Here is a 23,318-nt window from a genome sequence, read left to right as displayed (position 1 = left end):
CAGTGCCTTGCGAAAGTATTCGGCCCCCTTGAACTTTGCGACCTTTTGCCACATTTCAGGCTTCAAACATAAAGATATAAAACTGTATTTTTTTGTGAAGAATCAACAACAAGTGGGACACAATCATGAAGTGGAACGACATTTATTGGATATTTCAAACTTTTTTAACAAATCAAAAACTGAAAAATTGGGCGTGCAAAATTATTCAGCCCCTTTACTTTCAGTGCAGCAAACTCTCTCCAGAAGTTCAGTGAGGATCTCTGAATGATCCAATGTTGACCTAAATGACTAATGATGATAAATACAATCCACCTGTGTGTAATCAAGTCTCCGTATAAATGCACCTGCACTGTGATAGTCTCAGAGGTCCGTTAAAAGCGCAGAGAGCATCATGAAGAACAAGAAACACACCAGGCAGGTCCGAGATACTGTTGTGAAGACGTTTAAAGCCGGATTTGGATACAAAAAGATTTCCCAAGCTTTAAACATCCCAAGGAGCACTGTGCAAGCGATAATATTGAAATGGAAGGAGTTTCAGACCACTGCAAATCTACCAAGACCTGGCCGTCCCTCTAAACTTTCAGCTCATACAAGGAGAAGACTGATCAGAGATGCAGCCAAGAGGCCCATGATCACTCTGGATGAACTGCAGAGATCTACAGCTGAGGTGGGAGACTCTGTCCATAGGACAACAATCAGTCAGTCGTATATTGCACAAATCTGGCCTTTATGCAATAGTGGCAAGAAGAAAGCCATTTCTTAAAGATATCCATAAAAAGTGTCGTTTAAAGTTTCCCACAAGCCACCTGGGAGACACACCAAACATGTGGAAGAAGGTGCTCTGGTCAGATGAAACCAAAATTGAACTTTTTGGCAACAATGCAAAACGTTATATTTGGCGTAAAAGCAACACAGCTCATCACCCTGAACACACCATCCCCACTGTCAAACATGGTGGTGGCAGCATCATGGTTTGGGCCTGCTTTTCTTCAGCAGGGACAGGGAAGATGGTTAAAATTGATGGGAAGATGGATGGAGCCAAATACTGGACCATTCTGGAAGAAAACCTGATGGAGTCTGCAAAAGACCTGAGACTGGGACGGAGATTTGTCTTCCAACAAGACAATGATCCAAAACATAAAGCAAAATCTACAATGGAATGGTTCAAAAATAGACATATCCAGGTGTTAGAATGGCCAAGTCAAAGTCCAGACCTGAATGAAATCGAGAATCTGTGGAAAGAACTGAAAACTGCTGTTCACAAATGCTCTCCATCCAACCTCACTGAGCTCGAGCTGTTTTGCAAGGAGGAATGGGAAAAAATGTCAGTCTCTCGATGTGCAAAACTGATAGAGACATACCCCAAGCGACTTACAGCTGTAATCGCAGCAAAAGGTGGCGCTACAAAGTATTAACTTAAGGGGGCTGAATAATTTTGCACGCCCAATTTTTCAGTTTTTGATTTGTTAAAAAAGTTTGAAATATCCAATAAATGTCGTTCCACTTCATGATTGTGTCCCACTTGTTGTTGATTCTTCACAAAAAAATACAGTTTTATATCTTTATGTTTGAAGCCTGAAATGTGGCAAAAGGTCGCAAAGTTCAAGGGGGCCGAATACTTTCGCAAGGCACTGTAAAAGTATTGATACTTAAGTAACATTTCTTCCTAACAAATAGTCTATTAGTCTCCTGTAATATGGTGGCCTAGCAAATAATTAACAACAATACAAATATATAACAACATGAACTATTCAAAAAAAAAAGAAAACGAGCCCAAATGTTAAACAATATAATTATATTCAATAATATCATTAACAACATTATCAATACAATTATTGTTAGTTTACCCTGTTACTTCAAGAAAAGTATTTGATTTTTCATTCATTTGATTGTATTTCTGATAGCTAAGCAAAACGTTAGTTTTGGTGTAAGGAACAGCAGGCGAGCGGAAGAGAGGGAAAGATAAAAGAGGGAGTGAAGAAGGAGAGGAGAAACGGAGGAGAGATTTCTCTCCTCCTCCCTCACAGTCTCAGAGTCAAGCAGCAGAATCCGTTCATTTCCTCATTAGAAGTTGTGTCGCTTTCTGTTACCCTTGACAATTCCTTCACTCTCCTTCACTCTGTCCACAGTGCCCATTGTCCAACTAAACCTCCTCAGTTAGAAATATGAGAACGATGTACGCAATGTAGCGTCTATTCGTTCTCCTCAGACGGAGAAGAAATTATCCTGTTCTCTAGCTCCATCTCTTTCTTTCAGACGTCAGACTCGATGCTGGAGAGCTTTTCGTAAACGTGGCCGTTGCTCGAGCCATTGAAGGGTCTCTGGCCTCCCTGCCCCACCAACCCTAACCCCCCGTCCCTGACCGGCAGTAGCTTGTTGCCTCCCAGTCTGGGGCCATGGTGGTTCCCCATGGGCCCCCCCAACCCTCCCCCGAGACACAGATCATTGGGGAACCTGGGGGTCACGTTGGACATGACCCCCGTCGTGGCTGACGCCGGAAAATATGAAGGCACCCCCATGGAGCCTCGGAAGTCCCCGCGGCTGTTGTTGAGGAGATGCTGTGGCGGTTGTTGCTGTTGCTGTGGAGACATTTTGACGTAGTACGGTTTGCCGCCATGTAATAGACACTGGTCGTCGCCGAAGGTTGGGATGAAGGGGTTCTGGGTCACCTTATCTGGGTAGAGAGATTTAGACAAGGAGTAAGTCCCAGCCCCTTTCCCACTACCGCCCCCACCACCTCCACCTCCCATCATTCTTCTATCCCTGTCCCTCATGTCTTTCTCCCCCACCGACCGACGGTGCAACCCACCTTCGCCTCGGTCGCCTCGGAACAAGCTGAAGGAGGAGCCTCCTTTCGCCCTCTCCCGCTCACTACCACCCCGCCTGAAAAAGGAGGGACTGTCCCTCTCCGCGTACTGGGCAAACATTTGGGCGTACGGGCTAACTCCCTCCATGTAGCGGTCTTTGTCTTTCAAGCTCACGCTTCTGGGTGGGAGGAGCTGCCCCCCTCCCCCTCCTCCTCCACCTCCTCCTCCACCCCCGCCCATGCGTCCGCCACCCCCACCCTTCTGCAAATCCACAAACGTGTCGTAGGAGTGTTGTCTCCGTAACACCCGCCCACCTGGCCCTAGCTTCCTGCGCTGTGCATGACTTTGTGATTGGCCCGTGTCACCACTCTTCCCCCCTCCACCCCCCATCTGGCTAAATATGAGGTTATCTTCACTGATGTCATACAGGTTGCCTGGTTTCTTACACGACTCGCACCGTTTGCAAGAAGCAGAGCTTGGACGACTATTTCCCCCTCCGGCACTAGCGCCCCCACCCCCTCCTACCCCTCCGCCACTAGCGCTCCCATGCGTACAGGTGCCCCCTCCCCCATGGTGAGAGATGGACTTCCCTCCTCCTTCCCCGCCACCACCACCACTGTGATTCCGACACTCCCAGTCACCCCCTGCTATGCCTCCACCCCCCACTTCAGACATGTTCTTCTCCCAACACGTGTGGGCCTGTTGCCCTGACGACCCCAAGCCCATTCCTCCGACTACGCCACTTTTACCCTCTGACTTCTTGGGTTTGTTACCTTTCAGGAAATCCTCCACAGGCACTAGGCTCTTACAAATGCCACTACCACTACTACCGCCAGCGACTCCTCCTCCCCTACCGCCCATCGGACAAGGCCCGTCGGACACATCCACATGCTCCCACTTGGCAGAGCCCTGCTTGGAATGGACCTGCTCCGCATATAACTCCCTCAGATTTTCTTTGTCGCGGAATAAGTAAGGTGAAGAGTTACCCCCTCCTCCTCCACCTCCTCCACCTCCTCCTCTCTTCCGCTCAGAGGGGACCAGGGGTGGGGAGGCCGAGCGGTGTCCCAGGGGCCCGCGGGAGAAGTGGTGGTGGACGGTGTGATGGTGGTGGGCTCGCCTCCGGTAATCAATCTCGTCCTGCTCCCGTCTGGATTTGGCTGAGGCGGGCCTCTTTTTCAAGCTGTCCCTGTACTGTTTACGCCTCTTGGCGTTGCCCTCCAGATTGCCATAGGTGATGGTGTGTGAGGAGATATCCGACACATCATCGCCCCACGAGCCCCCGCCACCCCCTCCTCCTCCACCCATGCAGTACCTGTCGTGACCGCCCCTGTCGATAAACCCAGAACTGGACGCCCCGCCTTTGAAAGAGAACCTCCCGTAGAGGTCGTTCGACTTGAACTGACCCCCCTGCTGACCGGAGCCTGAGGCCGAGGCGTGGCCGGCGATCAGGTCAAACTTATTGGTGTTCCTGTGAGTCAGGGAGGCAACGCGGGGCTGTGTGGTGAATATGGGCGCTACCCCTCCCCCTAAACTGTCACAATCAAACATCCCTCCCTCCAATGAACTGGTACTGCCTAAGCTACTCGGCCTGTTAGGCGGGGGGCCGGACATACCCAGAGCCAGCCCGGGTCCCGGACCTGAGTGGTGGTGCAGGTAATGGTCCTGGTACAGGTTGTTGTCCTTCAGGGGCAAGTTGCCAAAAGTCCTCTCCACCTCGCTGATGTAGTCGCTGAACATGTTGTCCTCAGGCAGATAGGGCGTCGGCAGGGCCTTGCGCTCTTGCAAGCTGCGCCGGTGCTCGGAGACGTCGTAGATGCTGGGCGACTCGCCACGGTGGTGGCCACCGTAGTCCAGGGCGCCGTGCGTGTGCGGCGAGCCGTTGACCCCCGGGATGGCGGTCATGTCCTTGGCTGTGCGGAGCAGTCGAAGGATGTTGGAGTGGGTGTTGTTCATGTTCATGTTCATGGTGGCCGATGGAGAGTCCATGGCCGACTTGTTCTCCTCGATCTGGACCCCGTGGATACAACTCCAGATGCCCTGTTGGAGGAACAGATAAATAGGGGGGATAGAGAATGGTAGAGAACAGGAGGAGAGGGAGAGAGAGAAAAACATGGGGAGAGGTGGAGCAAGCGAAATAAACCAACACAAAGACAGATTGACGAAAACAGAAATAGGGTAGATTGGTGGACGAGCATTAGAAAGCGGACGGGAGGTGGAAAGGTGGAGAGAGATGAGAGACAAAGAGAGAGAGGTTAATGCACTGCAGTGTTTCATCTGGCCACCTTGTTTACACACTATTAAACAGTAATAGGGGTGAGTTCATCAATACGTTCTCCCTGGGGAGCACACAGAGCTTTGGCCCTTGCAGAGGCTCAGAGCCTCTCCTCTCTTCCTCTCACTTAGACCCAGTGTTGGAGGGCAGATCAGAGACTTGATGGATAATGACAGGAGTGCCATTAGCGTCTAGTTTTGACCAACCAATCAATAAGTTGAATCAATTTAATTTAAATTCAGCTGACAGCACTTTTCCCGGGGCAATCCAACCCCCCTCTCGTAAAGACACGTCACGAAAATGAATCATGCAATAAAAGTATTTTTTAAACATTCTGCAAAATGAAAGGCAGGTGTGGTTTTGTTGAAATGTTACATCATTATCTGGTTGTGATTTTGGCATTGTGAGGACAGTAATTCTAAGAGGTGACACCAACAAATCAAGGCATGTATGTTAGGATCAGCGCAGCGTTTCTCATGACATTCCAGATAAAAAAACGAAACATCATTGCCTGCCAGTGAAAACGTGTGTCACTGTTCATCAGGGGCGTCATGTCAAAACCATTTTTCTGTCCATCTCTTAGTCACTCCTCTCCCCTGGCCCCCTGAATTCATTATTCTTTTTTTCTACTCTTTCCACTCTTTTATTTCTCTTTCACTCTTTCTTTGTGTCTTTTTTTGTCTTATTTGATCTCCGTTGCCTCCTGGTCGCCATGGTGAAGCTTCTCCTCCAACGGGACTTTCTTTATCTGTCTACGTATGTCCACACAATCCCTCTGTAAAGGTGATAGGACAGAGGTTACTGGCACATCTTTCCTTTAGCACTCCTCTGTTCCCCTTTTATGTTTTTTATCATTCTTTTTCACGGACAGATTTCCTTTTCATCGCGTCGTATGTTATCTGTCCCTCTCATCATATGCCCTCTCTATCTTTCTGTCCCTCCCTCCCTCCCTCCCTCCCTCCCTCCCTCCCTCCCTCCCTCCCTCCCTCCCTCCCTCCCTCCCTCCCTCTATGTGTGCAGATTGGTTGAGCGCTATACTTCCTCCCTCCCTCCCTGTATGTGTGCAGATAGGTTGAGCGCTATACTTCCTCCCTCCCTCCCTGTATGTGTGCAGATTGGTTGAGCGCTATACTTCCTCTCTCCCTCCCTGTATGTGTGCAGATTGGTTGAGCGCTATACTTCCTCTCTCCCTCCCTGTATGTGCGCAGATTGGTTGAGCGCTATACTTCCTCCCTCCCTCCCTGTATGTGTGCAGATAGGTTGAGCGCTATACTTCCTCCCTCCCTGTATGTGTGCAGATTGGTTGAGCGCTATACTTCCTCCCTCCCTCCGCAACTGGAGCACTAAACCAGGGATAGAAATCTGTAATAGACTAATATCTCTTGCAGGCGGCAATAATTAGACGAGGGGTAGTCTGTAATAGTGTAGAGGGTGAAAATGAATTCTGTAATGCAACTGCAAAATAACATCAACACCTGTACGCTTGAACCAATAAATACTGCATTTGTATTCTATCGAGGCTCTCCCTACATATAAACTATTTTATGTACTTTGAATAAAACCATTATTGCTGTATTACAGTGTAACTATCGTCGAGCTCCCAAAAGAGGAAGGATACAGTAGAGAAAACTGCATTCCAAAATGCTCAAGAGGATATAAGAAAAACCTTTCGTAAGAAGTTCAGGCAGGTAAACATTTGTGTCTGTTTCTCAAATGAATGATAATTGAGTTCAATGAGCGTGCAACAACAAAAACATTCCCCCCTCTCTTAAAAGGTAGCATTATGCAAATGTGATTGTTCCTCAAGCAATTGTTTTTCATGCGTAAACAAGCTCTCTGACTTACAATAATAACTGCCATGACAACTGCCATGGTAAATGACCCGCATAAACAGCCTTCAGAGCAGTCCCCATTTAAAAACGCAACAACACAGGGATAAAGTTTTGTTTTTGCCTTTCTATACAACTGGAATCAGTGGGCATGTAACTAACTGTAAGAACCTTAGCGTTAGTGTTATGTACTAAAAGGGCTTTCAAAAGGCCCATTGGCGATGATTGTTATGTTAGTTTTGCTAGCACCGTTAGCACGGATTAGCCCAAATTCTATTAGCGTTCACAAAATCAGTAGTTATACACGTTTTGTTATCCTTGCTCAAAGGGTATCATGCAGTGTCATTACTTATTACTGTGTCTCTATCACAGCTAACAAAGTATCATTAGCTTACTAGTATAGGTTTTATTATGCCAGGTTCACATCATGTCAGCTTACTCGTTGTAGAAAGATTATACTCAAGTTTCTCACTTGGGAAGTATCAGAATAAACAAATATTAAGCCCTACGCAAATAACTTAGGTTAATTTGAACTCGGAAGTCCCAAGTCTCCGACATGATGTGAACGTGGCATAAGCACAGAGTGTTAGCAACCTGACCAGGAAGTACCGGTCTGGTTAAAGACGTGCTCCAATCCAGCCAATAACTCACCCTGCTGATGGAGAAGGTAAAGCCTGGCTTGCCGGTGCAGTAGCCCATGAAGCAGAAGCGCAGTTGCCAGTAGAAGGCATGCTCGGCAATGAAGGTGATGAGCGACAGAGCCATGGCCGCCCCCAGCATGTAGAAGACACCTGCCATGTTGTCCACGTCCAGCTGGCTGCTCATCACCTCGTTCTTCTCGTTGTGGCAGATCCCCGTCAGCCACAGAGCCTCCAGCTCCTCCATCTCTCCTGGGGGGACAAGCAAGAGATAGAGGGGTTAGGAGGGGTTAGCAGGAGGGGTTAGGTTATGATAAGGTTAGGGTGAGGGGGTATATGAAGGGGTTAGGTTATGATAAGGTTAGGGTGAGGGGGTATATGGAGGGGTTAGTTTATAATAAGGTTAGGGTGAGGGGGTATATGGAGGAGTTAGTTTATAATAAGGTTAGGGTGAGGGGGTATATGGAGGGGTTAGTTTATAATAAGGTTGTAGGTTAGGGGTTAGATGGGATATACAGCGAGGACGGGTTAGGCTGGTTCAGTTTATATTGAGTTAGGTTAGGAGAAGATGGAAAGAATATAGCTAGGTGCTGAAAGGAAAGGTGAGGTATTTGAATTGTATAAGGCATGAGTGCTGAGGGATACAGTGAGGAGGGACACAGTGAGGAGGGATAATACAATGAAGGGGGATTCTGTAGAGAGGGATACAGTGAGGAGGGATACAGTGTGGAGGGATACTGTAGAGAGGGATACAGTGAGGAGGGATACAGTGAGGAGGGATACTGTAGAGAGGGATACAGTAGAGAGGGATACTGTAGAGAGGGATACAGTAGAGAGGGATACAGTAGAGAGGGATACTGTAGAGAGGGATACAGTAGAGAGGGATACAGTAGAGAGGGATACAGTAGAGAGTGATACAGTGAAGAGGGATACAGTAGAGGGATACAATGAAGAGGGATACTGTAGAGAGGGATACAGTAGAGAGGGATAGAGTAAAGAGGGATACAGTAGAGAGGGATACAGTAGAGAGGGATAGAGTAAAGAGGGATACTGTAGAGAGGGATACTGTAGAGAGGGATACAGTAGAGAGGGATAGAGTAAAGAGGGATACAGTAGAGAGGGATACTGTAGAGCGGGATACAGTGAGGAGGGATACTGTAGAGAGGGATACAGTAGAGAGGGATACAGTAGAGAGGGATACAGTAGAGAGGGATACAGTAGAGGGATACAATGAAGAGGGATACTTTAGAGAGGGATACAGTAGAGGGATACAATGAAGAGGGATACAGTAGAGGGATACAATGAAGAGGGATACAGTAGAGAGGGATACAGTAGAGGGATACAATGAAGAGGGATACTGTAGAGAGGGATACAGTAGAGAGGGATACAATAAAGAGGGATACAGTAGAGAGGGATACAGTAGAGGGATGCAGTGAAGAGGGATAGAGTAAAGAGGGATACAGTAGAGAGTGATACAGTGAAGAGGGATACAGTAGAGGGATACAATGAAGAGGGATACTGTAGAGAGGGATACAGTAGAGAGGGATACAGTAGAGGGATACAATGAAGAGGGATACTGTAGAGAGGGAAACAGTAGAGAGGGATACAGTAGAGAGGGATACAGTAGAGGGATGCAGTGAAGAGCGATACAGTAAAGGGGAATGGATTGAATAGGGATACAGTAGAGAGGGAAACAGTGAAGAGGGATACAGTGGAGAAGGATAAAGCGCAGTGGACTGTAATTAATATTGTGAGACACTGACTAAGTTGCTTCTGATGTCTTTGATTGTTATTGTGACTGTGTGTTCGCACGTGTGTGTGTGTGTGTGTGTGTGTGTGTGTGTGTGTGTGTGTGTGTGTGTGTGTGTGTGTGTGTGTGTGTGGCCATTACAGCTGTGTGTGTGAGCACAGTCAGTGCAAATAAAAATGTATTTGTCACATGCACAGAATACAACAGGTGTAGACTTACAAGCCCTTAACCAACAATGCAGTTAAAAAGTTGTAAAATATTTACTAAATAAACTAAAGTTACAAAAAAATCCAATCAACAAGTAGCAAAATACATTTACATAACAATAACGAGTCAATGTGCGGGGGTACAAGTTAGTCGAGGTCATTTGTAAAGTGACTATGCATAGATAATAAACAGCAAATAGCAGCAGTGTAAAAACAAAGGGGGAGGGGGGAGGGGGTCAAATAGTCCAGGTGGCCATTTGATTAGTTGTTCAGCAGTCTTATGACTTGCGTGACTGGAGTCTTTGACAATTTTTTGGGCCTTCCTCTGACACTGGCTAGTATATAGGTCCTGAATGTCAGGAAGCTTGGCCCCAGTGATGTACTGGGCTGTACGTACTACCCTCTGTAGCACCTTACGGTCAGATGCCTCTCAGTTGCCATACCAGGAGACCCATGCTAAATCTTTTCAGTCTCCTCAGGGGGAAATGGTGTTGTTGTTTCCTCTTCACAACTGTCTTGTTGTGTTTGGACCATGATAGTTTGTTGGTGATGTGGACACCAAGGAACTTGAAACTCTCGACCCGCTCCACTTCAGCCCTTTCGACGTTAAAAGGGGCCTGTTCGGCCCACCTTTTCCTATAGTCCACGATCAGCTCCTTTGTGTTGCTCACATTGAGGGAGAGGTTGTTGTACTGGCAGTCTCTGACCTCCTCCCTATAGGCTGTCTCATCGTTGTCAGGGATCAGGACTACCACTGTGGTGTCGTCAGCAAACTTAATGATAGTGTTGGAGTCATGCTTGGCCACACAGTCGTGGGTGAACAGGGAGTACAGGTGGGGGCTAAGCATGCACCCCTGAGGGGTCCCAATGTTGAGGATCAGCACTATGGTGTTGAACGCTGAGCTGTAGTCAATTATTATTATTATTTTAATTTTTTTATTTTAATGTTTAATTTTATTTAACCAGGTAGGCCAGTTAAGAACAAGTTCTCATTTACAACTGTGACCTGGCCAAGATGAAGCAAAGCAGTGCGACACAAACAACAACAACAGAGTTACACATGGAATAAACAAACATACAGTCAATAACACAACAGAAAGAGTCTATATACAGTGTGTGCAAATGGAGTAAGGAGGTAAGGCAATAAATAGGCCATAGTAGCAAAGAAATTACAATTAAGCAAATTAACACTGGAGTGATAGATGTGCAGATGATGATGTGCAAGTAGAAATACTGGTGTGCAAAAGAGCAAAAAGGTAAATGAAAACAATATGGGGATGAGGTAGGTAGTTGGATGGGCTATTTACAGATGGGCTGTGTACAGCTGCAGCGATCGGTAAGCTGCTCAGATAGCTGGTGCTTAAAGTTAGTGAGAGAGATATAAGTCTCCAAATTCAGGGATTTTTGCAATTCTTTCCAGTCATTGGCAGCAGAGAACTGGAAGGAAAGACGACAAAAGGAGGAATTGGCTTTGGGGATGACCAGTGAGATATACCTGCTGGAGCGCGGGCTAAGGGTGGGTGTTGTTATGGTGACCAGTGAGCTGAGATAAGGCTGAGCTTTACCTAGCAAAGACGTATAGATGACCTGGAGCCAGTGGATCTGGCGATGAATATGTAGCGAGGGCCAGCCGCCGAGAGCATAGAGGTCGCAGTGGTGTGTGGTATATGGGGCTTTGGTGACAAAACGGATGGACTGTGATAGACTGCATCCAGTTTGCTGAGAAGAGTGTTGGAGGCTATTTTGTAAATGACATCGCCGAAGTCGAGTATCGGTAGGATAGTCAGTTTTACGAGGGTATGTTTTGCAGCGTGAGTGAAGGAGGCTTTGTTGCAAAATAGGGAGCCGATTCTAGGTGTAATTTTGGATTGGAGATGTTTAATATGAGTCTGGAAGGAGAGTTTACAGTCTAGCCAGACACCTAGGTATTTGTAGTTGTCCACATATTCTAAGTCAGAACCGTCCAGAGTAGTGATGCTAGTCGGGCGGGCGGGTGCGGGTAGCGATTGGTTGAAAAGCAAGCACTTAGTTTTATTAGCTTTTAAGAGCAGTTGGAGGCCACAGGAGGAGTGTTGTATGGCATTGAAGCTCGCTTGGAGATTTGTTAACACAGTGTCCAAAGATGGGCTAGATGGTGACAGAATGGTGTCGTCTGCGGAGAGGTGGATCAAGGAATCACCCGCAGCAAGCGACATCGTTGATATATACAGAGAAAAGAGTCGGCCCGAGAATTGAATCCTGTGGCACCCCCATAGAGACTGCCAGAGGTCTGGACAACAGGCCCTCTGATTTGACACACTGAGCTCTGTCTGAGAAGTAGTTGGTGAACCAGGCGAGGCAGTCATTTGAGAAACCAAGGCTGTTGAGTCTGCCGATAATAAGAATACAGCGATTGACAGAGTCGAAAGCCTCGGCCAGGTCGATGAAGACGGCTGCACAGTACTGTCTTTTATCGATGGCGGTTATGATATCGTTTAGTACCTTGAGCATGGCTGAGGTGCACCCGTGACCAGCTTGGAAACCGGATTGCACAGCGGAGAGGGTATGGTGGGATTTGAAATGGTCAGTGATCTGTTTGTTAATAACTTGGCTTTCGAAGACTTTTAGAAAGGCAGGGCAGTATGAATATAGGTCTGTAACAGTTTGGGTCTAGAGTGTCACCCCCTTTGAAGAGGGGGATGACCGCGGCAGCTTTCCAATCTTTAGGAATCTCGGACAATAAGAAAGACAGGTTGAACAGACTGGTGATAGGAGTTGCAACAATGGAGGCGGATCATTTTAGAAAGAGAGGGTCCAGATTGTCTAGCCCAGCTGATTTTTACAGGTCCAGGTTTTTCAGCTCTTTCAGAACATCTGCTATCTGGATTTGGGTGAAGAGGAAGCTGGGGATGCTTGGGCAAGTAGCTGTGGGGGCTGCGGAGCTGTTGGCCAGGGTTTGGGTAGCCAGGAGGAAAGCGTGTCCAGCCGTAGAGAAATGCTTATTGAAATTCTCGATTATCGTGGATTTATTGGTGGTGACAGTGTTTCCTTGCCTCAGTGTAATGGGCAGCTGAGAGGAGGTGCTCTTATTTTCCATGGACTTTAGAGTGTCCCAAAACTTTTTGGAGTTTTGGAGCAAATTTCTGTTTGAAAAAGTTAGCCTTTGCTTTCCTAACTGACTGTGTGTATTGGTTCCTGACTTCCCTGAAAAGTTGCGGGGACTATTCGATGCTAGTGCAGTCCACCACAGGATGTTTTTGTGCTGGTCGAGGGCAGTCAGGTCTGGAGTGAACCAAGGGCTATATCTGTTCTTAGTTCTACATTTTTAAAGGGGCATGCTTATTCAAGATGGTGAGGCAATTACTTTCAAAGAATGACCAGGCATCCTCTATTGACGGGATGAGGTCAATATCCTTCCAGGATACACGGGCCAGGTCGATTAGAAAGGCATGCTCGCAGAAGTGTTTTAGGGAGCGTTTGACAGTGATGAGGGGTGGTCGTTTGACCGCGGACCTATAGCGGATGCAGGCAATGAGGCAGTGATCGCTGAGATCCTGATTGAAAACAGCAGAGGTGTATTTGGAGGGCAAGTTGGTCAGGATAATATCTATGAGGGTGCCCATGTTTACGGATTTAGGGTTGTACCTGGTGTGTTCCTAGATAATTTGTGTGAGATTGTAGGCCTGCCAGGGTGTTAAGCATATCCCAGTTTAGGCCACCTAACAGAACAAACTCTGAAGATAGATGGGGGGCAATCAATTCACATATGGTGTCCAGGGCACAGCTGGTAGCTGAGGGGGTCTATAACAGGCGGCAACAGTGAGAGACTTATTTCTGAAGAGATTCATTTTTAAAATTAGAAGCTCGAACTGTTTGGGCATAGACCTGGAAAGTATGACAGAACTTTGCAGGCTATCTCTGCAGTAGATTGCAACTCCTCCCCCTTTAGCAGTTCTATCTTGACAGAAAATGTTGTAGTTGGGTATGGAAATCTCAGAATTTTTGGTGGCCTTCCTAAGCCAGGATTCAGACATGGCAAGGACATTAGGGTTGGAGTGTGCTAAAGCAGTGAGTAAAACAAATTTCTGATGTTAACATGCATGAAACCAAGGCTTGTACAGTTACAGAAGTCTATGAACAGCATTCTCACATGCAGCATTCTCACAAGGGTCCTGGTGTGTGCAACACATGTCATGTTGTGTTATGTCCCCCCAACACATCCCTCGTCACAGATAATCTTCATTAATCATTGATTATGCAAGTCGCTCGTTATCTGGTCTTGATGTGGGAAACAACAGCCTCATGAGACTTCTGCTAGTCCTTGGGGTTCGGGAGGAAGTACACACACAGTCATGTGATCGCCGGTCCCACCCTAAAATATGTCCCCCCACCCCCCCTCCGTGCCCTGGAATTGGTGCTGAGGGGGAGAGGAGGGAGATTGGGGAGGACATGTCCGGTGAGATTTGTTTGATGTGAGCCACCAGTCTGTATCACACCAAAGGGGATTTCCCACTCCCCTAGTGCTTGTGTAACTAACAGTGTGCTAACTCACTCTCTGCCTGGACAGTAGCAGATTTTGCCTGCCTGGTTGTTAAGACTTCCTGATAAAGTAGGCCACAGTGAAGGACGTGAAGAAAGCTCAGCAGGTTGTGTCAAGATGACTTTGCGCTCCTCAGATGTAGGACATGCAGTCTTTGGGTTGACCTCAATACTCCTCCACCTACCCCTGCACAAGACCTGGTTGAAATATATTTGCACAAGACTTGAGCTCTTCTTGTTTTTGTTGGCCCTGTAGAATAGAATCCATGGAGAAGTCCTACAAGTGCCCTACTTAATAAAAGCTATTCACTTCTAAGTATGTGTTCCATGTACAGATGTAGGATCTTAATTTGATCACTCTTATGTTGCTGAGAATTTTCCTGTGCTGCAGGAAATGCAAATGAGCTTATTGATTTACATAAATTCACTGAAAACCCGCACTAACACACGGTTATATTAACAGTATTGTATGTAGCCTACTTTTGTCCAGCTAATAACCTAACCACCGATCAAGCAACTTCATGGACTAAACGTTCAAATCCTGTTTCTGCAGGATTATTTTTGCTACAACAGTACTGGTCTAATTAAGATCCTACATCTGTATGTCCTAGACCTACAGTATACCCCCACCAGACCTCCACCCCACCAGACCTCCACCCCCACCAGACCTCCACCCCCACCAGACCTCCACCCCCACCAGACCTCCACCCCAACCAGACCTCCACCCCCACCAGACCTCCACCCCACCCCACCAGACCTCCACCCCCACAAGACGTAAGCATGCCCACCCTTGATGCTCTGGGGTGAACAGGCAGTGGCTCGGGTGGTTGATGTCCTTGATGATCTTTATGGCCTTCCTGTGACATCGGGTGGTGTAGGTGTCATGGAGGGCAGGTAGTTAGCCCCCGGTGATGCGTTCACGATCATCTCCTTTGTTTTGTTGACATTGAGCGTGAGGTTATTTTCCTGACACCACACTCCGAGGGCCATCACCTCCTCCCTGCAGGCTGTCTCGTTGTTGTTGGTAATGAAGCCTACCACTGTAGAGTCGTCTGCAAATGATTGCAGACAAAATTATTTAAATGATGATTGAGTTGGAGGCGTGCATGGCCACACAGTCGTGGGTGAACAGGGAGTACAGGAGAGGGCTCAGAACGCACCCTTGTGGGGCCCAAGTGTTGAGGATCAGCGGGGTGGAGATGTTGTTACCTACCCTCACCACCTGGGGGCGGCCCGTCAGGAAGTCCAGTACGCAGTTGCACAGGGCGAGGTCGAGACCTAGGGTTTGGACGAGTTTGGAGGGTACTATGGTGTTAAATGCTGAGCTGTAGTCGATGATCAGCATTCTCACAAAGGTATTCCTCTTGTCCAGATGGGTTAGGGCCGTGTGCAGTGTGGTTGCAATTGCGTCATCTGTGGACCTATTGGGGTGGTAAGCAAATTGGAGTGGGTCTAGGGTGTCAGGTAGGGTGGAGGTGATATGGTCCTTGACTCTCAAAGCACTTCATGATGACGGAAGTGAGTGCTATGGGGCGGTAGTCGTTTAGCTCAGTTACCTTAGCTTTCTTGGGAACAGGAACAATGGTGGCCCTCTTGAAGCATGTGGGAACAACAGACTGGGATAAGGATTGATTGAATATGTCCGTAAACACACCAGCCAGCTGGTCTGCGCATGCTCTGAGGATGCGGCTGGGGATGCCGTCTGGGACTGCAGCCTTGCGAGGGTTAACACGTTTAAATATTTTACTCACGTCGGCTGCAGTGAAGGAGAGTCCGTAGGTTTTGGTAGCGGGCCGTGTCAGTGGCACTGTATTGTCCTCAAAGCGAGCAAAGAAGTTGTTTAGTCTGTCTGGGAGCAAGACATCCTGGTCCGCGACGTGGCTGGTTCTCTTTTTGTAATCCGTGATTGACTGTAGACCCTGCCGCATACCTCTTGTGTCTGAGCCGTTGAATTGCGACTCTACTTTGTCCCTATACTGACGCTTAGCTTGTTTGATTGCCTTGCAGAGGGAATAGCTACACTGTTTGTATTTGGTCATGTTTCCGGTCATCTTGCCCTGGTTAAAAGCAGTGGTTTGCGCTTTCAGTTTCGCGCAAATGCTGCCATTAATCCACGGTTTCTGGTTTGGGAATGTTTTAATAGTTGCTGTGGGTACGACATCGCCAATGCACTTGCTAATGAACTCGCTCACAGAATCAGCGTATTCGTCAATGTTGTTGTTTGACGCAATGCGGAACATATCCCAATCCACGTGTTCGAAGCAATCTTGAAGCGTGGAATCAGATTGGTCGGACCAGCGTTGAACAGACCTGAGAGCGGGAGCTTCCTGTTTTAGTTTCTGTCTGTAGGCTGGAAGCAACAAAATGGAGTCGTGGTCAGCTTATCCGAAAGGTTGCGGGGGAGGGCCTTATATGCGTCGCTGAAGTTAAAATAACAATGATCCAGGGTTTTACCAGCCCTGGTAGCACAATCGATATGCTGATAGAATTTAGGGAGTCTTGTTTTCAGATTAGCCTTGTTAAAATCCCCAGCTACAATGAATGCAGCCTCAGGATATGTGGTTTACATAGAGTCAAATAAAGTTCGTTCAGGGCCATCGAAGTGTCTGCATGGGGGGGAATATATACGGCTGTGATTATATGAGAAACTGATGACGTCATTTTATGTTCTCTCTTTAAAATGTAATGTTCTTTGTATTTTGGGTCAGTACTCTCTTGAATTAAACGCTGTTACCTGACTTTTAAGACTGGTCTCGATCTATTTCATGCATAAATGATAAACTTACAACTTATTATGAAATAGAGAGAGTGGGAATTTGGTTTTGGCTACAAAACATATAAGAATTTAGAATTCCTCTAACAGGTGAGCAGAAGGACTTGAGTTCCTGTATGTTGTTATGATCACACCACGTCTTGTTAATCATAAGGCATACTCCCTCGCCCCTCTTCTTACCAGAAAGATGTTTGTTTCTGTCTGCGCGATGCGTGAAGAAACCAGCTGGCTGTACCGACTCCGATAGCATGTCTCGAGTGAGCCATGTTTCCGTGAAGCAAAGAACGTTACAGTCTCTGATGTCCCTCTGGAATGCAACCCTTGCTCGGATTTCATCAACCTTGTTGCCAAGAGACTGGACATTAGCGAGTAGTATGCTAAGGAGCGGTGCACGATGTGCCCGTCTCCGGTGCCTGACCAGAAGACCGCTTCGTCTGCCCCTTTTACGGCGTCGTTGTATTGGATCGCCGGCTGGGATCTGATCCATTGTCCCGGGTGGTGGGCAAAACACAGGATCCGCTTCTGGAAAGTCGTATTCCTGGTCGTAAGGTCTGGTACATACTGTAGAGATGCATGCTACTGTGTGTGAAGCTCACTTTCAGTGGTGAATCCAAATCCCTAGCCTCTTGTGTCAAGAGTCTTTCAACTGTCTGAAACAATCCGCACCATATCCCTCTCGCACTGTAATAACCTCTCATACATTATAAAAACTGGGACATGCTATGATAGAAAATGCCAAGTGCATTCGAGCCATTGTTGTGTGTGTGTGTGTGTGTGTGTGTGTGTGTGTGTGTGTGTGTGTGTGTGTGTGTGTGTGTGTGTGTGTGTGTGTGTGTGTGTGTGTGTGTGTGTGTGTACTGACCATGTCCATGTTTAAACACTGAGTGTACTAAACATTAAGAACACCTTACTAATATTGAGTCCCTTTTACGCTCAGAGCAGCCTCAATTCGTCCACAGGGATGCTGGGCCATGTTGACTCCAATGCTTCCCACACTTGTGTCAAGTTGGCTGAATGTCATTTGGGTGGTGGACCATTCTTGATACACACAGTAAACTGTTGAGCATGAAAAACCCAACAGCGTTGCAGTTCTTGACACACTCAAACCGGTGTCTTGCCCATTCACCCTCTGAATGGCACACATACACAATATACAGTGGGGCAAAACAGTATTTAGTCAGCCACCAATTGTGCAAGTTCTCCCACTTAAAAAGATGAGAGAGGCCTGTAATTTTCATCATAGGTACACTTCAACTATGACAGACAAAATGAGAAAAAAAATCCAGAACATCACATTGTAGGATTTTTAATGAATTTATTTGCAAATTATGGTGGAAAGTAAGTATTTGGTCAATAACAAAAGTTTATCTCAATACTTTGTTATATACCCTTTGTTGGCAATGACAGAGGTCAAACGTTTTCTGTAAGTCTTCACAAGGTTTTCACACACTGTTGCTGGTATTTTGGCCCATTCCTCCATGCAGATCTCCTCTAGAGCAGTAATGTTTTGGGGCTGTTGCTGGGCAACATGGACTTTCAACTCCCTCCAAAGATTTTCTATGGGGTTGAGATCTGGAGACTGGCTAGGCCACTCCAGGACCTTGAAATGCTTCTTACGAAGCCACTCCTTCATTGCCCGGGCGGTGTGTTTGGGATCATTGTCATGCTGAAAGACCCAGCCACGTTTCATCTTCAATGCCCTTGCTGATAGAAGGAGGTTTTCAACTCAAAGTCTCACGATACATGGCCCCATTCATTCTTTCCTTTACACGGATCAGTCGTCCTGGTCCCTTTGCAGAAAAACAGCCCCAAAGCATGATGTTTCCACCCCCATGCTTCACAGTAGGTATGGTGTTCTTTGGATGCAACTCAGCATTCTTTGTCCTCCAAACACGACGAGTTGAGTTTTTACCAAAAAGTTATATTTTGGTTTCATCTGACCATATGAGAGCCCCAGATCGAGGGAGATTATCAGTGGTCTTGTATGTCTTCCATTTCCTAATAATTGCTCCCACAGTTGATTTCTTCAAACCAAGCTGCTTACCTATTGCAGATTCAGTCTTCCCAGCCTGGTGCAGGTCTACAATTTTGTTTCTGGTGTCCTTTTACAGCTCTTTGGTCTTGGCCATAGTGTAGTTTGGAGTGTGACTGTTTGAGGTTGTGGACAGGTGTCTTTTATACTGATAACAAGTTCAAACAGATGCCATTAATACAGGTAACAAGTGGAGGACAGAGGAGCCTCTTAAATAAGAAGTTACAGGTCTGTGAGAGCCAGAAATCTTGCTTGTTTGTAGGTGACCAAATACTTATTTTCCACCATAATTTGCAAATAAATTCATTAAAAATCCTACAATGTGATTTTCTGGATTGTTTTTCTCATTTTGTCTGTCATAGTTGAAGAGTACCTATGATGAAAATTACAGGCCTCTCTCATCTTTTTAAGTGGGAGAACTTGCACAATTGGTGGCTGACTAAATACTTTTTTGCCCCACTGTATGTCTCAATTGTCTTAAGGCTTAAAAATCCTTATTTAACCTGACCCTTCATCTACACTGCCTGAAGTGGATTTAACAAGTGACATCAATAAGAGATCTTAGCTTTCACCTGGATTCACCGGCTCAGTCTATGTCATGGAAAGAGCAGGTGTTCCTAATGTTTTGTACACTCAGCGTGTGGAACGTTTCTCTGAAGGCGGTGAGGTGATCATCCAGGTATCTTGTCAAGACCACTCAGTGTTTCTACTATACATACTGTGGACCATAGTGTCTAGATAGAACACGTTGAGGAGTACTATATATAATATGTCTAGGCCAATGGAACTCAGCAGTGTAATTAAGACTGTGGTATCCAGCCTCCTGTGTTCCAATCCTGGGATTCGACAATGCAAGTGGGAGATGAACTACAAACCAGAAGGAAGCTGGTTTCAGATCCCATGTACCATCTCCTGCCGTTGTGCACTTGAGCAAGGCACTTGCGTGTAGCTGCAGGGGTGCTGCTTTGTGGTCGGCTGAAGCTGTGCTCCTATCCAAAATGTGTGTGTTGTGTGTTTGTGTGTTGTCTTGGGAAGTGGGAGGGGAGGAGGGAGCAGATGAAGAATTTCTGTCTCTGCAGATGGACTAATAAATTACTATTCAATATTCTACTCTACTGCCGGACTACGATCGCATGTCAGCTGAAGCTTTACCATCGCCGAACAGCATGAGGATGGCCAGATCCACTGCTCTCTTCCAGCCAGAGTCCTTCTGGATGGCGATGCCGTAACCGGTGGTGGCAAACACCTTCCCGCTGCCGATGGTCACCAGTTTACAGCCCTCGTCCCTCCCGGCCATGTAGTTCAACACAGCAGCATCGTAGATGAAGGCATCCAATTTACTGAGCAGGAGTAGGGAGGGAGATAGTGGAGGATAGTTAGTGGTCTGTACTGGTCAGGCAAAGTGTTAGTAATTGTAGATATTGGTTATTTTCAGGGTTAGGAGTTTTTTCCTGATCGTAAGACTGAACCAGTAAAACTCCAGGCCCTGGTTATAGCCTGTACATGGGCCTGGAGTTTTCCTGGTGAGGTCGCATGGTCTGGAAAAAACTGCAGGGCCTAGTAATGAGAGATATACTGAACAAAAATATAAACGCAACATGCAACAAGTTACAGTTCATATGAGGAAATCAGTAAATTAAAATAAATAAATTAGTCCCTAATCTATGGATTTCACGTGACTAGGACTACAGATATGCATCTGTTGGTCACAGATATATATATAAAAAAATGGGCCTCACAATGGGCCTCAGGATCTCTTCACGATATTTCTGTGCATTCAAATTGCCATTGATAAAATGCAACTGTGTTCAATGTCCATACCATGTTCCCACCGCAACCATGGGGCACTCTGTTCACAACGTGTACATCAGCAAACTGCTCGCCCACATAGCGTCATACACAGGGTCTGCCGTTGTGAGGCCAGTTGGATGTACTGCCAAATTCTCGAAAAATGTCGTTGGAAGTGGCTTATGGTAGAGAAATGAACATTTAATTATCTGGCAACCGCATTCCTGGACATTCCTGCAGTCGGCATGCCAATTGTACGTTCCCTTGAAACTTGAAACATCTGTGCAATTGTGTTGTGTGACAAAACTGCAGATTTTAGAGTGGCTTTTTATTGTGCCCAGCACAAGATGCACCTGTGTAATGATCATGCTGTTTAATCAGCTTCTTGATATGCCACATCTGTCAGGTGGATGGATTATCTTGGCAAAGGAGAAATGCTCACTAACAGGAATGTAAACAAATTTGTGCACAAAATTTGAGAGAAATAAGCTTTTTGTGCGTACGGAACATCTCTGGGATCTTTTATTTCAGCTCATGAAACATGGGACCAGCAATTTACATGTTACGTTTATACTAAGTAAGTGACCTATGACAGGTTTAGGTGACAAACCCACAACTCATCAACTCCCCATGGCTACAGCATGTTAGTGATACACACCCCTGCAGACAAACCATTTTACAATACCAATGGCTAGCTAGCAGTTCAACCAGCTCCCTCCCAACCAAGCCAAAAGAAGAGAAACCCACAGATGGCTATATGAAGCTCTAGTTTTCTAACCTGCACTCTGCATTCTTAATTCTTGGAAAGGAAGAAGGGAGGAGACCATCACATCAGATCAGCTCTCAGCCTCCACCAACCACCGCCAGGCTGTTGCTTGCTGCTATTCTGAGCTAAGGAGCAGTGGCAGGCAGCAGCAAGCAACAGCAGCAGCTCTGCTAGCTTTCCACCCACCCTCACTCCCTCCCTCCCTCCCCTCCATCCATCCCTCTCTCCTCTCTCTCACCCGTTCTCCCTCCATCCCCCCCTCTCCCTGGCCCTCCCTCCCTCCATCCATCCCTCTCTCCTCTCTCTCACCCATTCTCCCTCCATCCCTCCCTCTCCCTGACCCTCCCTCCCTCCCCTCCCCTCCATCCCTCTCTCTCTCCTCTCCCTAACCCTCCACCCATCCTCCCCTCTTCTCCCTCCCTCTTTCCCTCCCTCTCCTTCTCTCACCCTCCCTTGAGGCTTGCCAGGGCCTCGTTCACGTTCTTCTGATGGAAGCTGGTCATATACTGGTGCATCTCCGGGTAATTGTTGCGGATGTTCCGTTCCGTGCTTCCGTTGGGCACCGTTCCGAAACGGAATGGCGGGGAGAAGGCGTTGGGTTTTTGGAACTGTGGGGGGGGGGGGGGGGTTCCGGAAGAGAAGAGAGAAAGAGAGAAAATAGCAGGGGTTGGTGTGGTGAGCTGGACAAGGCATCGGGTTCCATCAAATGCTCCTAAGACATTATGCTTCTGGACTGACCGGAAATGAATCTGCTTGGAAAACATATGCAACGCTGGGCACATACAAGCGGGTGAAGACACACACACACACACACGCACACACACACACCTTATTGTCGCTGAGGCCCGACACCTGATCCACATACTCCTCCTGGATCATGAAGGCAGCCAGGTTGGCAGTGTAGGAGGCCAGGAAGATGACAGCGAAGAAGGCCCACACCGACACCATGATCTTACTGGTGGTGCCTTTAGGGTTCTGGACGGGAACAGAGTTGTTGAAAACCAGGCCCCACAGCAGCCAGATGGCCTTGCCGATGGTGAAGGAGGGGCCACCGGGCTCTGGGGGAAGAAAAGATGGATGTGGAGAAGAAGTCGATAGAGAGGGAGGGAAAGACGGAGAAGGGAGTTGATTGGTTTGGTGGCTATGCTCCCAATTAAAAAAGCACTTCATTTAATAGTCCTGATGTTGGCTTTTTGTTAAGGGGCCAATGATCTGAGGTAGGTTATGTTATAGGTGAAAGCAACATGGTGGACACTTGTCCTTCTGCCTGCCAATGATCATTAACAAAAGGAGAGGAGAGAAATCCTGTTGGGAAGTATTGGGACGTAAAGCCAGTTGGCTCCTGCTATACCAGGCTCCACTGTAGCAGAATCAGAACTGACGCCCTGGCTGGCTGTCTGCATCCACATCCATAGGGTGCTTGGAGAGAGGGACAGAGAGGCAGAGAGGGACAGAGAGAGACAGATAGGGACAGAGAGGGAGAGAGAGGGACAGAGAGAGACAGAGAGGGACAGAGAGGGACAGAGAGACAGAGAGGGACAGAGAGGGACAGAAAGAGGGAGAGAGAGAGAGAGAGAGAGAGAGAGAGAGAGAGGGGGACAGAGAGGGACAGAGAGGGACAGAGAGGGAGAGAGAGAGAGAGGGAGAGAGAGAGAGGGAGAGAGAGAGAGAGAGAGAGAGAGAGAGAGAGAGGGAGAGAGAGAGAGAGAGTGGAGGATGGAGAGAGAGAGAGAGGGGGAGAGAGTAGAGGGAGAGAGAGAGTGTGGAGGTGGGAGCGAGAGAAGGGTAGAGATAGAGAGGGAGAAAGAGAGAGTGCAAGAGAGAGTGAGAGAAGGAGGGTGAAGGAGGGTGAAGGTGGGGGTGGATGGGTGTCCAAAAGGCTACAATTATGCTACAGCTGCAGCAACAAGCAATACAACACAACACGGTGTGTGCGTGT

At 47.3% G+C, this 23,318-nt stretch overlaps 1 protein-coding gene across 2 annotated transcripts in view; it reads right to left on the bottom strand.

Annotated features, from left to right (window-relative positions):
* Positions 1 to 1,612: 1,612 nt before the first annotated feature.
* The window catches only part of LOC110485710 (glutamate receptor ionotropic, NMDA 2B), a 131,748-nt gene continuing 110,042 nt past the window's right edge, over positions 1,613 to 23,318 (bottom strand). For both annotated transcript variants that reach the window (XM_090195773.1, XM_090195774.1), the window contains 5 exons: positions 22,208 to 22,437; positions 21,827 to 21,987; positions 19,978 to 20,165; positions 7,560 to 7,798; positions 1,613 to 4,844 (listed from right to left, as the gene is read on the bottom strand). In XM_090195773.1, coding sequence (XP_090051899.1) covers positions 2,253 to 4,844; positions 7,560 to 7,798; positions 19,978 to 20,165; positions 21,827 to 21,987; positions 22,208 to 22,437 — 3,410 coding nt within the window. In that variant the 3' untranslated portion in view covers positions 1,613 to 2,252. The remainder of the gene's footprint in view (positions 4,845 to 7,559; positions 7,799 to 19,977; positions 20,166 to 21,826; positions 21,988 to 22,207; positions 22,438 to 23,318) is intronic.

The sequence above is a fragment of the Oncorhynchus mykiss genome, chromosome 13 (assembly GCF_057628025.1).
Source record: "Oncorhynchus mykiss isolate SJ-2025 chromosome 13, ASM5762802v1, whole genome shotgun sequence".
Taxonomy (NCBI): domain Eukaryota; kingdom Metazoa; phylum Chordata; class Actinopteri; order Salmoniformes; family Salmonidae; genus Oncorhynchus; species Oncorhynchus mykiss.
The sequence above is the reverse complement of the archived record's forward strand: the minus strand, read 5'-3'. Positions and strand labels throughout refer to the sequence as shown.